This window comes from Perna viridis, chromosome 6 (assembly GCF_037379345.1).
Source record: "Perna viridis isolate PV_CMFRI_1.1 ecotype Kerala chromosome 6, ASM3737934v1, whole genome shotgun sequence".
Lineage (NCBI taxonomy): Eukaryota > Metazoa > Mollusca > Bivalvia > Mytilida > Mytilidae > Perna > Perna viridis.
The window spans coordinates 46,202,631-46,218,872 of NC_142450.1; the positions used below are offsets into that span (position 1 = coordinate 46,202,631).

The 16,242-nt window shown below is 31.1% G+C and overlaps 1 protein-coding gene across 11 annotated transcripts in view; it reads right to left on the reverse strand.

Moving 5' to 3' along the window:
- LOC148615273 (uncharacterized) overlaps positions 1-16,242 on the reverse strand; it is a 146,553-nt gene that overhangs the window by 8,061 nt on the left and 122,250 nt on the right. For all 11 annotated transcript variants that reach the window (XM_088590056.1, XM_088590053.1, XM_088590055.1 and 8 more), the window contains 7 exons: positions 15,699-15,810; positions 14,041-14,105; positions 12,892-13,083; positions 9,627-9,702; positions 8,623-8,700; positions 6,383-6,452; positions 3,067-3,240 (listed from right to left, as the gene is read on the reverse strand). In XM_088590056.1, coding sequence (XP_088446182.1) covers positions 3,067-3,240; positions 6,383-6,452; positions 8,623-8,700; positions 9,627-9,702; positions 12,892-13,083; positions 14,041-14,105; positions 15,699-15,810 — 767 coding nt within the window. The remainder of the gene's footprint in view (positions 1-3,066; positions 3,241-6,382; positions 6,453-8,622; positions 8,701-9,626; positions 9,703-12,891; positions 13,084-14,040; positions 14,106-15,698; positions 15,811-16,242) is intronic.

The following is a 16,242-nucleotide window of genomic DNA, read 5'->3' on the forward strand; positions in this document are numbered from 1 at the left end:
TATATCATATAAAAGTGTCAAGTTGTGTTTATTTGCAATAAATTTAACCCTTTAACAAGTTATGGCTATAAAATGTTTAAACAGCCTTTTTTGGAGACCACAAAAACTCATGTGGAGGTACTGTTAGAGTTGACAATTTTCACCTCCTGCCATTGGCTATGTTTACTGTTAAGAGTTGACAATTTTCACCCCCTGCCATTGGTTATATTTCAATACAATCCCATCAATAAAGAATTACATCACAGACACCCTGATTACTTCCCTTTATACCATGGCAGTATTGTATAACACAACACAATTATCAATGAAATAGTTTAATCCCTATACCCCCCATTCATACAGAAAAATAAGTGCTAATTGTCGTCTAATAATATAACCACTTATTCAGGACTAGAGAAGAAAACCTTGAATGGCGATAGATCTGAGAAACTTTAAAGACGTTTAGATATTTCCTACGTAATTATTTGGATAATTTTAAACAATTAAATTGTATATATTGGATCTCACGCGTCAGATTTTCTAATTTGGTGCACAACTAGATCATGATTTGCACTTAAAAATCTTTACAAAGATTAAATCTAGATTCAACCTACATGTTCCCTTACCTTAATTTGTTAACTTGTGGTAGAGAATTGCTAGTCAATTCATACAGAATCCCTAGTGTTATATACTGAGAACATGGAACTAAACATGTGTGTATTACCCATTACTTACTAAACATGTGTGTATTACCCATTACTTACTATAGATAGTTCTATTTTTTTTCCTTTAAATTTTACATGTCAAGTTGGGTCGACTTATCTCCAGCTTAATATCAGTGTGTCACTATTGTGGTTTTTAACATGTCTTGTTCAATTCCTAATTACTTATTTCTGGTTAAATGAAAGTCTCCAAACAATTACTGTTTTTTACAAACCAAACATGCAAATTTTGACATTATTGAAAAACAAGTAGTGGCCTTTACACATGTCATAACATCTATGACACAGTGTTATCTACGTCAATCATCTCTCCTCAAGTAAACAAAAAAATGCTGTTGTTTCCACAAACTATCACTTTAATTATAAATCTATCAATATGAATATTAATAACTGAATATGATTATTTTTTGGTTCTATTTCTGTCATGAGATGTCTTGCTATTAGGGAACATGAATACTAATTTTTATGTCAACAGATTTTCTATTTACCATTAGGTATGTATAAACAATTCTGACTAAACTACAGTGATTTTAATTTATCATTTACCAATTGTCCATAATCTAAAGTAAAAAACATCAAACATTTTTCCCTTAATTCTTCGAGTCAAAACTGTCAAGATACATGATGGGACATGCATGTAAGTGGACTTTTCCATGGCTGACATACAATTGGATAAAATCATTCCAGGTGAGAAACTGCTAATTAGATTTGTATGTTAATCAGCACTCAGGTGATTAAGCATGTAAAGTTTTTCCTTTTATCTTCTGTCAACACCAGATTATAGATTACCTTTTATCTTCTTTTTGTTTAAAATTCCTTCTAATCATTAAGAGGATTAATTTGGTTTTGACTGACATGAGAATTCATGGTACATGAAACATCTTATTATGGATAGGTCAAATTTTAAGGTCAACTAATTTTCTTATTTATAAGTAGGTACTATAATCCTAGCTGTAACAACTCAAGGATGATATTACTATTAAATTAAACATACATGTACCAGTACAATATAGAAACTAAACATACATGTACCAGTACAATATAGAAAACCTATAAAAATGATCAGTTCAACAAGTTTTCCACTGGATTCATTTTTATTCAATACATTGGGGTCATGACCCTTTAAAAGTATGGGACAACAGAGATCAAAATTAATTCACAAAATTCCTCCACATTGTCACATAATAGAAATAAAAAAAATTGAAACAAAAAATGCAAGGGTCCTGTCAATAAAGTTAAACATGTTATTTAATCACCAGTAGTATTTGTTTGAAGTAAGAGATTATCTGTTAAAAAAGATTAGAAGACAAAAAAATTTTGATCATGAACAAATACTCCAGCTATATACCAAATATTTACAGAGAGATATTACTAACAGCAATCACAGAAATCTAAAATCTCTTTACTTTTGTTTAATTTTTACACTAATCTGTTAAAAACTTGACATACCATGATCTAAGTGACTTTCAAAAGCTAAACACGACAGTAGAAAGACAAAAAAAATGAATGATCGCCAAACACTCTTACGTCACAACGGTAGCTAGCATTTCACTTTTTCTATTCTCATACTAACAGCCGAAAGTTTCTTTTTATGTTCCATGAGCCGTTAAAATGGTATCGATTAATAACAATTATATTGGGCAATGAAGACAATAGAACTGAAAGGACAAACTTAACAGTGAGGTTACGAAGGATATGCTATATTCTGTTAAAACAATATGGTGGAATATAAATCTTAACTTAATGACTAAGTACAAATTAGGTTTGTTGATAAAACACAATGTAATTAAACTATAAATTATCAAATAGGGACCATTTAATTTTGACAATGTAACACACTTGAATGCCCTGAGTAATAATAATCTTAGAGTCGTTGTTGCCAACTTATTTACTATGTTACTATAATGGTTATTTCAGTGGTTTTTAGGATCTTCACTGGAAATACAGTCACATTTAAATGTTTCAAGATTTGCACCCTAAAGCAACCAATTACTATAATCCAATGCATTCTGATATTAATCACTCCAAAAGAAATTTTTTTTTTTTTAAATCTTCTAAGATTCAGCAAGCTGGTAAAGTTAAAGAAACTTGTTAACATCCATCAGTGAATGAATGGTATAAAACATTTGTTCTTGTTGACAAAGTTGAAGACTCCTTTACATAGAGTTGTGGAAGGCTGACCATTTCTGTGACATTAAAACATTATGTTGTGACAGTGTGACATGATATGGGATGATATATATCCAGTATCTTTACTATAGTAATGCTACTTGGGAACTTTAGTCCAGAGGTTTTTTCCTAAAGCACGCATCAAAATAAGCTTATTTCAAAGCATCATAACATCAATGAAAACTGTATACATTACCTAGTGTGTTCTTTTTGTTGGATTTCCGATGTTTCAGTATAAATTCAACATTCGTTGGCGAGGATGAGTTATGGTCAAGAATTTCTTCATTGCTTGGCAAGGAACCATCACTTGTCTTAGACTGATAATTGTCTCTCAACTGACTCATTTTAATACTGTATGGTAACTCATGACCTGCAATACAAACAAGTGGTAATAAGTACTAGTCTGTCAATAACTGGTAGTCCTTATGCTGTAGAAGCAAAAAAAAAATCAGCTACATACATCTCAATAATAAACCAATGCATTCTATTACTTTGTAGTTGGTGACAAAAACTGTATTATTGGGATGCTGATTATAAATATATTATAAATATATTGTAAAAATGTTTTTACACCAAGTTTTAGCCCTTCACAGTTGGTGTACGTTTCCTACCTTCATTCATAAACAGGAGCATTGTGTCATTAGAATCAATTTCCAAAGAATTTTCACAACTTAGTATCAGCATTTCACGTAATCCAAAATCATTATGATTTAGTTTATATCACTTTCAAAATGTGTATCAAATCCAAAAAGAAGCAAAATGTGTAGCAACTAAAAATACTATTTCCACTACCAAATAGTTTACTTGTTAATACAATAACTGATCCAAAGTTACCTATTATCTGAAATGTAGAAGTGGGTGGAGCTAAAGATTCAAACAGCCAATCAAAAACCATGTTAACCTGTCAATCAATGACCCCCACAGAACTCAGGTAACAAACAAGTGATTAAGTATTACACAATATATCAACCCCATTATATTTTTGTCAAAATATTTTTCGTTTTAGGACATAACAAGAGATCACAGGTTACTCCTTTGTATTGTCATTGAAATCCCCACACAAGAATTTACTACAGTTATTTTAATTGATATTATGTTACATGACAATTGTAGGAATTTGTCATTATTTATTTCCAAAAGATGTAATGTACTCCTCCAAGGTCACCCTATCCTTTTTTTGAAAGTCTTCTGGTAAATTCCACACCACGAATTAAAATGTACAATCAAAATATGAATTTTCAAGAACTTATGAGTTTTTGCTTAAGTTCACCTTCATAATGTCACATCATAGTTCCCCAAGTCCATATGTTTTTTTTCAATTAGTTTAATTTGCATAAAATTAATTAAGAGAGTACTTTTACTGGAGACCTTTTCTAGAGAATTCTTTTCATCTTTAATAAATGCTCAATGAAATGTCCATATTTGTTATGCACAAAACATCTGTTGAAATGAACAGAGATACATTCAACAATAAGTATGTAGCAGCACTTAAAAAATAATTTGTTACTTTCAAACAGAAAAGTTTCCTCAAAATATTTGAATCATAAAAGGAATATTTCCTGCTTCTTGGATTACATATTTTTGTATACTGCAATTTATTTTTATATTGTCCCTTTGTTTAAAATAAGATCTAACCATATAAGGGTACCCCACCGCCCATTAAAAATATACATGTTATTATAATGAAGCAGACAAACACAACATAATCAGGACCCTATTTATTTCTATATGTTTACTATAAAATAATAAACAACAATGTTTAGTAGTAAACAAACAATAATAAACAGGTATGTGTGGCATTTTTACTCGCCGTGATATCACGAGAGTAGATAAATCATAAAACCGCCCTTCTCCTGTCGTTGTTAATATCTATAGAGTGGCGAATACCTCATTTATTATGCTGGATTCATATTACTATTGAGATCTTAACAGGTGAATTTTGAGCCCTGGAGAATTTTTTTTTCAAGAAAGGCACTAAATATCTTCTTGTGATTCTGTTTCATAGGTTTCTTCAGGATTCTCAATTCAGTTTTATGAACACAGACCAAAGATTGTGTGTTGGTGGCTAAAATGAATCAAAATGTTTTCCCTCTGTGAAACAAGCTGAAAATGAAGAATTTCCACAGTTGTATTTAAGTATGAAAGGTTAATAAACTGAGATGTAGGATTTTTTACAAACATTGATTTGGCCAGAATGATTTTGCTTTCAGTTTAGTCAGAGTGCAATAAAACACCTTTAGCAATAGAGTCCATAAACTTCTACAGTGGTCTTCTCATGTGGTTGTACCAAGCATGTTAAGGGTTTTGAACTTAAGGGTAGGTTTGGGCAACGATACATTCCATCCCAGCATTCCTCTCATCCACCCTGTCTACCACTGATACTTATTAAACCCAACAGTAACCATTATCTTGACCAAATTCTTATATAGATCTTCTATGTACCTAATTTTAAGATTAGTGCCAAAATCTTCTGGAATGGAATCTGTAACACTGCCAATAATTTGGTATTCTGTACAATACAGACCCCCCTAATTAACGTTACTATTGACTTAAAGGCCTTAGACAAGATACAATCACAATATAACTATATTCTTTAGGACAGAAATAAGACACAGTGCCTATCCCTAGGTCAGAATATACATATATGGGTCATTAGGTTATAAAATTATATGCATATTGTGGTTTAAATTTTGACCTGCTTATAAAGTGTCAACTTTAAGAAAAAAACATTGCAAAAAAAAAACTGCTACTTTCAACACAGTTTTAATTTGGAGACAACTTCCTAATTTTCAGTCTCCTTAACCGTGATTACATGTTAACACATGAATGATAACTTGTGACATTGGTCAAGTTTGTCTTATGGTTATTACCATAAAAATAGACCTTTATCTTCTATCGTCATTTGTTGACAAAATGATATGAAGAGTACAAATATAATCAGTAAAAATTTGTTTCCGTGAAAATATCCCCTAGAGAATGTGTCAAGTACAAAACTGATAGAAATTGTACTGCAATAAGAAGACAGTCAAACACTTCAGTGGGAGTTAAATCAACAGTAATCTATAGTATCAATTCTATTGTCAATAGTACATTTAGTCTGAATCATTTTCAATGAGAACTTGATTGTCACATTTTTAAAGATGACCAATTGAAGTGGCTGACCAGGGTGTTTGTATAAAACAACATTTTTTCAAGTGAACTAGTAATAAACTTCAAGATGTTATTGTTAGAACATAAGGTGAAGGTGGTGACAGACCAACAAACCTGTCATTAATGGGGGGAGGAGTGTAGTCAGATGGAAACTGACCTTCTGCAAACTTATTCATACATGAATGTTAAATGTATTCCAAACAAAATCCCCTTTTATGCACTTTATAACAAGTATTACAAAACAATTTAAAATATATAATCTAACACTGACTAATTTTTCCCTTATACTTCCAAATAATTTGAAATTACTGCAAATAGAAGGAATATATATGCCCATACAGATATGATGATATTTTACTTACCAATTAAAGGATAGGGACTGTCTTCCTTGTTACAGCGTACCCATAATTGATAATCCTTGATATCAGAATCCTGTCGAAAGAAACAACATTTCAAAGTTTCACGAGAATCCTCTACATCGTTAACAATATATTTACCCCTTCTACAGAAACAACAAGCTGGAAACTCTGGGTTAGTCTGATCCTTAACTGAATTCACCACATATTTACCCTTTCTACGCATCACCGAGTCATGAAAGGAGAAATTTGAGGAATCTTTATAAACATATAGTGCTTTAATATAGATGGTAATCATAAAACCTGATGAAATGTGTGACAGATCCAGCATGAATAGAATGGAAAGTTAATTGATGTACTTTTAATTCACAATAAAAGCACAGATTTCTATGTTTGTACATTTTATGTATTAAATCCTTGTACACCAGAACATGAAGAGGTAACACACTTTTAATTCCTAGAATAACAATCCTGAAGAAACTTATATGAGTTCATATCTAAAAGTTAGATATTCTTTGAATAATACCAAAAAAAAAATTCATAAACCACCAAAAATTTCCACAAAAATGTAAATTTATCTAAAATAACATTAAACAGTGTCTCAGTATCATATCCTCTGCATATTTAAATCTGACTCACTAAGGTAATGCAGAAATAGCCTTAAAACAATTCATAGTTCACAGGAAAAAAATATCTCCATACTTGGCACACAGTACAAAACTTGATTTCTCATTTTTAGATAACAAAATTTTTAATTAGAATGTACACTAAACTACACAACAATCTCACTGATCAAAGATAAAGGTTCATCTCTGACTAGATAATTTATATATCTCTGATGTAATTCTCGGCAATTAGTCAAATCTTGTCCTCAATATAATGTGGTAAGATCTTGTACGTGATCGGCCAAGATTAAAAATATGCAGAAATGGCAAAAAATTACCATTTCATTTATCTTACTATTATAACTTCACTAAGGACATTTACATAAAGATTTGATCTGTGTCCTTACAATCTCCTTCTATCATACACTAAATGTAACAAACCCCAAATCTAAAGTGACATTTATAAGTCAGAATCCAACATAATAAAATATTGGAAAATATTCAGGACAAAATTTGTCTCTGTCAATTTGGATATGATGTACACATAAACATGCTTTCTATACACCACACAAACATTCTGACATGTTTTAGTACAGAGACATCACAGGAATGTTGACATTCACAAACTTACCATGTTTGTTTTCCTTAAAAAATTACTATTCCCCAAGACTATGTCTGTAATTCATTGTGACACTTGTGGGTACAAGTAGTAAAATTGTAAACTTAATATGACCTTTTAAGGGTCATAAGTCATGGAGGATCCTACACAGACTATTGCAGTGTCAAACTTATTTAGGGATGCACCCATCCTAACTTAGAGAGGCTTCGATGAGTGTTCCTGACTCATTCACTCTTTGGAAGTGAAATATGTCCATATTTTGTAATTATTCAAGCAACCTTCACATGTCAATCCACAAAATAAACAAAAAAACATGATCATTCTCATAAATTGTGCTAATTACAGAAAAAAACTGTGACCTTTATTAACAACCTTTACTGGACATACTAATAAAAGCTAAAGTGACCATAAACACTGGTATATTATTACTGGAATCTTGCCAAATGCTAAACCTGTTGGATGAGATGATGGTATCAGAGGAGATACAAGAAAATTTACTGATAACTCAAATGTTTACATTTAAATTAGGTATAAATAGTCTGAAAAAAATTATGGCCCAAAATCGGGTCATATTTCATTTTATAAGAATTTGAACATACTTTTGACACAAATCCAGGGATATATCTTGTGTCAAAAAATACTAAATATAGCTTACAAATATAGTAACAAAGAAGAATGAAAAATTACTTACTAGTGTGGCTTATTATATAAAAAAATTTGGACCATTTAAAAATAAAACCCTTTATAAACATTGGTAATAAGACAGTATAACAAATCAATTGTGAATAAAAAAAGACAACGAAAATTTTTTAATAGTTGATATATACAGAATCAAATATCATTATCAGAAATAGACTTAACCTATTTCTGATGCCACCTGAAATTAAATTAGGTCAACTTTTAAATATAAGTAGGAAATAGCCATAAGATATATAAAAAACAAGAACAAAAAAAACAAAAAAAAAAACATATCATAGAAAAACAGCTATAAAAGTAGGGCTCAAAACAGTGTTCAAACTTACAGATAGATGTGACTGGTCCATACATTTCCTCAGGACAGTTTGGGCCTCCATACTAGACTCAACATCAAGGGTGCATGGCTGTAAGATGACAATATATAATCAATATTATCTTTTAGCAAAAACAAAAAACAAAAAAAAAACAACAATTTAATTTCCTATTTTTAGAACATTTAACATTATCGTATATTGTATATTTTATTATAGTGTCATATACCAATAATTACAGATCAATTAAGTATTTCTCCATCTAAGAAATGGGCAAAATGTGTACAAGGTGTGGCACATGAAGGGAAAAAAACCCACAGATTTTATTGCATTACCCAAGTATTTATACCAGATAACCACCAGAAATAAACATCAAAGTGTTTGTAAAATTTGCCTTTTTAAGATATTGGTAGGTCAAATTTTGTTGAAATGCACTATGGAAAAATGACAGGAAAATTTTTCTGCACTTTTTCCTTATACAAGCAGTAAAAAGATATGTCAACAATGTAAATAGCTTTTAAATTCTTTTCTAGATGTATTGAATGTATTTGAGACAAAAAAAGACATAGTTATGAATTATGATGTGCCACCTATTGCTTGATTCTTACACAGAATGGTACTTAAATTTGTATCTGCCCATCACTGAATTATGAGAAAGTTACAAATAAAGATATATAATGCTACATTTAAACAAAATAGAACAATAAAAACGGCAAAGTAGTGTAATAATAAGGTCATATTGGTCAACACATTTAAGATGTTGACCAATGACCACTTACAGCATCATTTCTATGAATAGTACTAAATATCCTATTTAAAAATCCAAGTCCAGAAACTGAATGCATTATTTCTTAACCATCCTAAATTATCAAATCATAAAATATATGTAAATTCAAAGTCTTTTTCATACAGACCCAACACCTTCACTAATTAATATCCATAATTAGTATTTAATTAAGTAAGCACCTGTCACTCTGTCCAGGTAAAAATCCTTTGAAGTCTACCTGTAATTAACTCACCTCTGATATCTCTCGACTGACAACTTTTAACTTGATAACCTGTGGTTGTTCTTTAACTCTTTCATTTTCTATTTGTCTAAATTAGAAAAAAACACAAAAACAAATACATCTTTGGAATAACTTAAAAAATTATAGTGTGGAATATTAAATAGATACTATAATGACATTCTTACATCAGAGCTATTGAATTTAATAATTCATCTAAATTTTACAACTTTTTGTATCATAAAAATGCCATCATTTATTTTACCTTAAAAAAAAACAAATAAAAAACAAGAAAAACTTTTATCATTGTGTCGTTGATACATCATGTTATAAAAAGTTTAAAAAAAACCCTTAAATATGAGGTACAAAGGTGAAATAAACTATTGTATGTCTCTATCACACCAATAAGCTCATATCTTTACAAATAAGTCACATTATGTTATAAGTATAAAAAAAAAGATAATTTATAGTCTGATATAACCCTTATAACCTATGGAAACATTTGTAATATAGAACACTCCTGTTGTAGAAATGAAAATTCCCAAACATTGCAAAGACTTACATTGAATTTTCAGAACTCAAGAGTCCAAAACTAAACCTTATATCGTCAGTGAAATTACATTTTACGTTGCCACAACCCAATCCCTTAGTCTGAGAGTAATAATAACACATGTAATGGGTTTTAAACATGGAGTGGTGTCACAAGAGGAATTACATGGTCAATATTTCTGTACTGTCTATTGTACATACCATTTCAATAATATTTTGTTTCCTGTGTTTTTATTCCTCATTAATGCATTATTAACCTTATCTATTCCTCTATACCACAGGACATTTGTCAGGAGAATAGTTTAAAAACAAGGTAAGTATCACGTAGAATATCTCTCCCCCAACCAACACCACAAGTACAATCATACTATTTGTTAAGATATTCACCTTTCTGTTAATTTCACTGGTATTTTTTCACCTCATGTGTCTTATTAGGTTAAAAACATAACAGGTTGTTCCTGGGCAGATGTATGTTGAATTATTTCAAAGCCTTTCAACCTCTGCCAAACATAGTACTAAACCCACCTTATCATTGAAACTTAGTAACCTTGGAAGATCAATGCAGCTTCTTGATGAATAGCAAAGCTAATACAATAATCATATACGTCCTTCACCTCTATATTAAAGTATATTACCATGTTCACCTCTAAGAGAGGTCAATGCCAATGGTGTTTATAAAGAATCCTTTTCATGTTTTTATTTCGCATTACAATGTTTGAACCAACTTAGTGTTTTTAAATTAAAATAATTTGGAGGCATTGATCTTGCTGACTAGAATCATATCTGAGGACACCACTATGGTTACCCCACAACTATAGTCATAATTGTTTACAGATTTTGTTCCCTGTTGGTAACAGGTAAGTATACAACCATAGTCACAATAAAATATTAGTATTACTGGAGTGGTGCATTGTTTGGAACAGGATATGTTTTATTTAAGTTTAATGTACAAGAGTAATCACGGGAACCAAGGTTATAAGAGTAGCCTTGAGATAGAAGCCTGATTTCCCACAAAAGATCACAACAATTTTTGTAATAGAACATAAATGATCAACAGAATCTACAAATTAAACTAGAGATGTTTCTTTATAAGACATTCACAATGCAGTAAAGGTTTACATGACTTCCCCTGACAATCTACTAGTTAAACTAGAGACGTTTCTATATAAGACATTCACAATGCAGTAAAGGTTTAAGTGACTTCCCCTGACTATCTACTGCGTTTTATTGTATTATAACTTATTGTTTCATTCATCACATTCCCGTCTAAGTACCAGTATGTATGTAATTATTAGTGTAGTATTTTAGAGAGATCCTACTAAGGACCAAAAACTAATGGTGCTTTGCTTAGCACAATTGACTTGACACTTTCTTTGAAATAGGTTTTAACATTTCTATACATCTCATATTTCTAACAATTTCCTTAAACTGGACCAAAACACTAACAAATTCAGTAGTACTAAAAATGTCATTTCCGATGATAAAGCTCTTTTCCAGTTTTGTTCCTCAATGTAGTACAAATATCTTATTTACTTCTTTTGAACATGGGCCTTCCTTATTCGAACCCAACTAAAATTATGTAGAAATATTTAAAGCCCAAGTTTTTGTTCCCCACCTGATTCCACGATGTCATTGTTCACAGAGGATTTTACACCCAGCTATAACTATTGATAAATGACAACATGCTGATTGGAAAGTATTTTTTTTGTGTTTTCAAGGTCAAAAGTGGCAATGTCAAAGTGACATATTGAGGTAAATGAAACAGTAAATCATGGTGGCTGCTTCAATCCCTTTATTTCTCATAACAACAATCTGAGATTGGAGTTAGGTATACATCATTATAGTGTATCTAGGTAGCATTTGAAGGTTTAATAATCTACCAAAAATAGAAGATGCAAAAAAAAAAATGGTTACACATTCAATGTCAGGGTCAAGACATTTGTAGTTAAAAGTTTTGTTAGATTTCTATTATGAAAAGTATTTATCTTCAGTGTGAAGTCACCATTAAACACACTACCTAGCACCAAGAATAAAATCACTCATTTTTATCATGACTAAAATTGCTTTTCATCAACTTTTCCTGTATTTTTACAGGACAAGAGACCCTTGCCGAAAATGGTAGGTCCTGATGTTTATTTCCATCCAGATTATATAAGCAGACATTATAATGACATTTAAAGCCAGGAGTTACACCATAGAGGTGCAGTGATTCACCGTAGCATGATTTGACTTCTGACTTCCTTGTTTATTGTTTGCTCCTATTAAAGTCAGAATTTACAAGTTTTTATTTGGCATTGTAATTAGGAAATTATTACTTTCAACATTAATATTAAAGGTTAAGTGGTTCCTGATGGAGTCACAACAAAAAATGTACTATAATAAAATCAGAAAGGAAACAATATTTGAACCAATACATTTTCTAACACTATGTCAAAAATAAGGAAATGTACTCTCAAAGACAGTCGTAGATTTCTACAGAGAAAAAAACTAGAAATAAAATACAAATAGAATGCCTATAGACTTTTCTACCTATTGACAACATTATATTTCATTATATTTTTACCTCTTTGATTTCTTAACAGTTAGTACTAAGGACCACCATAATGTTTGTCAATGTGAGAAAAAAAATGCATACAGAAATATTGATAGTACCCATCTGTTCGAGACTTGAAAAGCTAGTCAATGATGCTAAAACCCCTTTGTTTTTTATTGACAGTATATGGGTACTTACTCCTGCAGTTTTGACAGCCACTGTTGTTTCAGATCCAATGTTTTAAATGTTGCTACATAGTTACACAGAGGCCATCCCATAACAAACGATAGCTCTGTAGATCTGGTTAGTTCTGTAACGTCAGTAATACAGTCGGAAATCCAGATCTCACAAACTCTTACTCGATGCTTCAGTTTAAATGATGTAGATGTTCTGAAAAATGGTAACATATTCATTGAATGTTACTTAAACTGGTTAAAACGAATAGTAAAAAAATGTGAAGTAAAAACGACAAATAAAAGAGAAATATTTTTAATAACTTTGTGGGGAGGGGGGATACAATGCAAGAAAACAGTCACAGCAGAAGAAATTTGGGATCAGCAGAACCTTTCAAATACTACTTAGTTTCATTAAAGAAGTTCTATGTTGTAAAATATGCTTAAAAGATTTTTGCCACGTTTTTTTTCATATTTGAATAGTTAACATAAGAAACACTATACCAGGTCCCTGAACAGAATTTGTTTGGTCTATATACACTCAGAGAGAAACAAAAACAAACAGAAGCCATATGCTTGGCTGAAGGCCATGGTAATGTACTATAAACATTCCAAATAACAGTAGCTCTGTTCTAGTATCTATAATAATATTGACTTTAGATAGGACCATACAGACTTTCACCCATGCAGTAATGTATGGGATATCGTATCATTGACCTAATTATAATTATTATCATTCACGATATAAATATATGGCTTGTATATCAGAACATGAACTTGAAATCAATGTCATGTTTAACATTGTAAGTTAGGATTATTAGCCTACAAGGATAAATCTTCTTCTAAATGCTGGGCTATGAAAAAGGTCAAGAACACATCTGATACCATAAAGAGCAAACAGCATGTGAAGTTAAAATATATATCTTTCTGGCCTAACAGATAAGTTTTGTAGAAGGATGGTTTTAACTTCTACTGTTCCTGTCTGGATATCAATAATAAATGCCTAGTTAATTGATGACAGGCTTTATGACTGTCTTTTTTAAAGACTTTTCCATGTTTTACAACTGAAAATTTGCATAATATTACAAATTAAAATTTTTGGTTTACCCACAAAAATACAAAAAACATATATTCAAGGTAAAGTTCAAATTAAAAAAATTTAAGAAATACTTACTTCTGTTTAGCGACAAGCAAGAGGTCATTAAAAAGGAACATATATCTGTCTTGTATCTGTAAACCCTGCAAAAAAAGGAATCCTCCATTAAAATTCTTTCTAAATATAAACCCTGCAAAAAAAAGGAACTCGCTATTAAAATTCTTTCTAAATATAAACCCTGCAAAAAAAAAGGAACCCGCTATTAAAATTCTTTCTAAATAACATTCTATTAATCTTATCGTCTGACTCCATTAACACATGTATGTAAAACATGTCTCACCAAAGACCTCCATTTTTCACAACTTAAGTGGGAAGTCTGGGTCACATTTTTCACAGATATTCATGTTTAAATTCTCCATTTAAAAAAAAGCCATAACTGTCGGTAGAGGCTACAGTACTTATTTCTCTCGCTAAGGGTTGGAATGATTGTACTTATTTCTCCAGCTAAGGGTTGGAATGATTGTATTTTTGATGATGTACAACCTAACAGTACTATCAGTTTAAGAAATGGAGTCGTTGTACCTACCAGTATTAGAAACCACTGGGATAGTTACACCATATTATAGAAAATAGCACAGTAAGACCACTTTATCTTTAACAGTGACAAACGATAACAATATAAACTGTTAAAAATCTTCTGTCTTTTCATGTACCTACATTCCTACTGTGCAATAAGGAGGGCATCACAAGTTTAATCTTCTTCATGATTTATATACAAATCCCAAGATCAATATTCATATGACCTTGAAATATGAATTTCACCCAAATACCCTTTAATCATCTTTTATTGTGGTTAACTTTATAAGCATCATAATGATGGAATGATTGCCTGAAAGGAATTAAGTTGATATATATTTTCCAGAACACGTCCCATTCATGGTTTAGTTCCTGTAATCTATGACTTTGGAAAAGAATACAAAATACTGAAATCAATCATCTCTATATTAAAGGCATAATCAATGGAACATTTGTGTCCCATGTCAACTATACGAGCAGTGATACTGAAATCAACCCTCATAGGTTTGACAGGGCCTAGTATTGAATTGACCCAAGGAACAAAAGAGTGAGGTATCACTGGACTAGGATAAATAACAGCTAATCAGGTCAAATGGTTAACATATTAAGTTAAGGCACTCATCTGTAAATAAGTCAGTGATGACTTTAGCTGATACCACCTCACAGAGATAATTAACACATCTTAACATGATTTAAATCTTGCCACAGAGAAATTGTACACATATTTTAAGCGTAAATGCGGTTCCTTATTTTAATTTCAACCGAGATAATTTTTCATCAGAAGGTGTGTTTAATACTTGTCCAATTGTTTTACAATTGTGTCTTTGACATTTCATTATATTGTAATGAGGTCTAGGTTTTGTTTTTGGCCAGGTGTACAACCACAAAAATGATGTTTTTTTCCATTTTATAATATAACTACCTTGTCTTAATACTCTATCAATAACACGTGAATATATAATGTCATGTCTTCTTGGGACTTATCAATACTCCTTCGACAGAAACAAGACCAGACCCACATGCCTTGTATATACTTTTTCAAGAGTCTATAAACATTGTTATGGTATTTATAGAAATATATGACAGAATGTATATTTAATCAACCAAACTTTTAATATAAAATACTAATGTGTGTTTTATCCCATAAGAGTATAACTTACTGTGGCAAATTCCACTTGTCCTTCCATAATAAACTGTCTGTTCTCCTGACTCTGAATTCGAGAGGTGGGACTGGCCAGATCAGACTCTTTTTTACCCATGTTTGCACCAGCCCTGAAAAGTAAAATAATTATGTTCCTTAGATACATCTTCCAGAAAGCCTATGATGAATTGCCAAAGGCTTTTGAAGTTACAACCAATAGACCCTAGCTTTAGTGTTAATTAAGAGGTCACTGAGCATGCCTAATATATTTTCCATGAGGATGTTTTTTCTACCGTAAAGCCCTACCTCCTCAATGAGTATGTCATACAAACTCATCAAATATCCCACAATTAATATGAAAGTTGGAGGGAATCAAGACACTTTAAAAAGTAGGGGTGCCAGGCAGGGTTTATCAGAAAAAAGGGGTGCTAGGACATTATTTACCATTTTTTGTCAATTTTACTCATGAAAAAGACAAATTTTCCAATAAAAAGGAGGCAAGAGCCATTTCCCTGCACCCCCTGGATCCACCACTGGAAATGATCTACTGCTGAAATAATGCT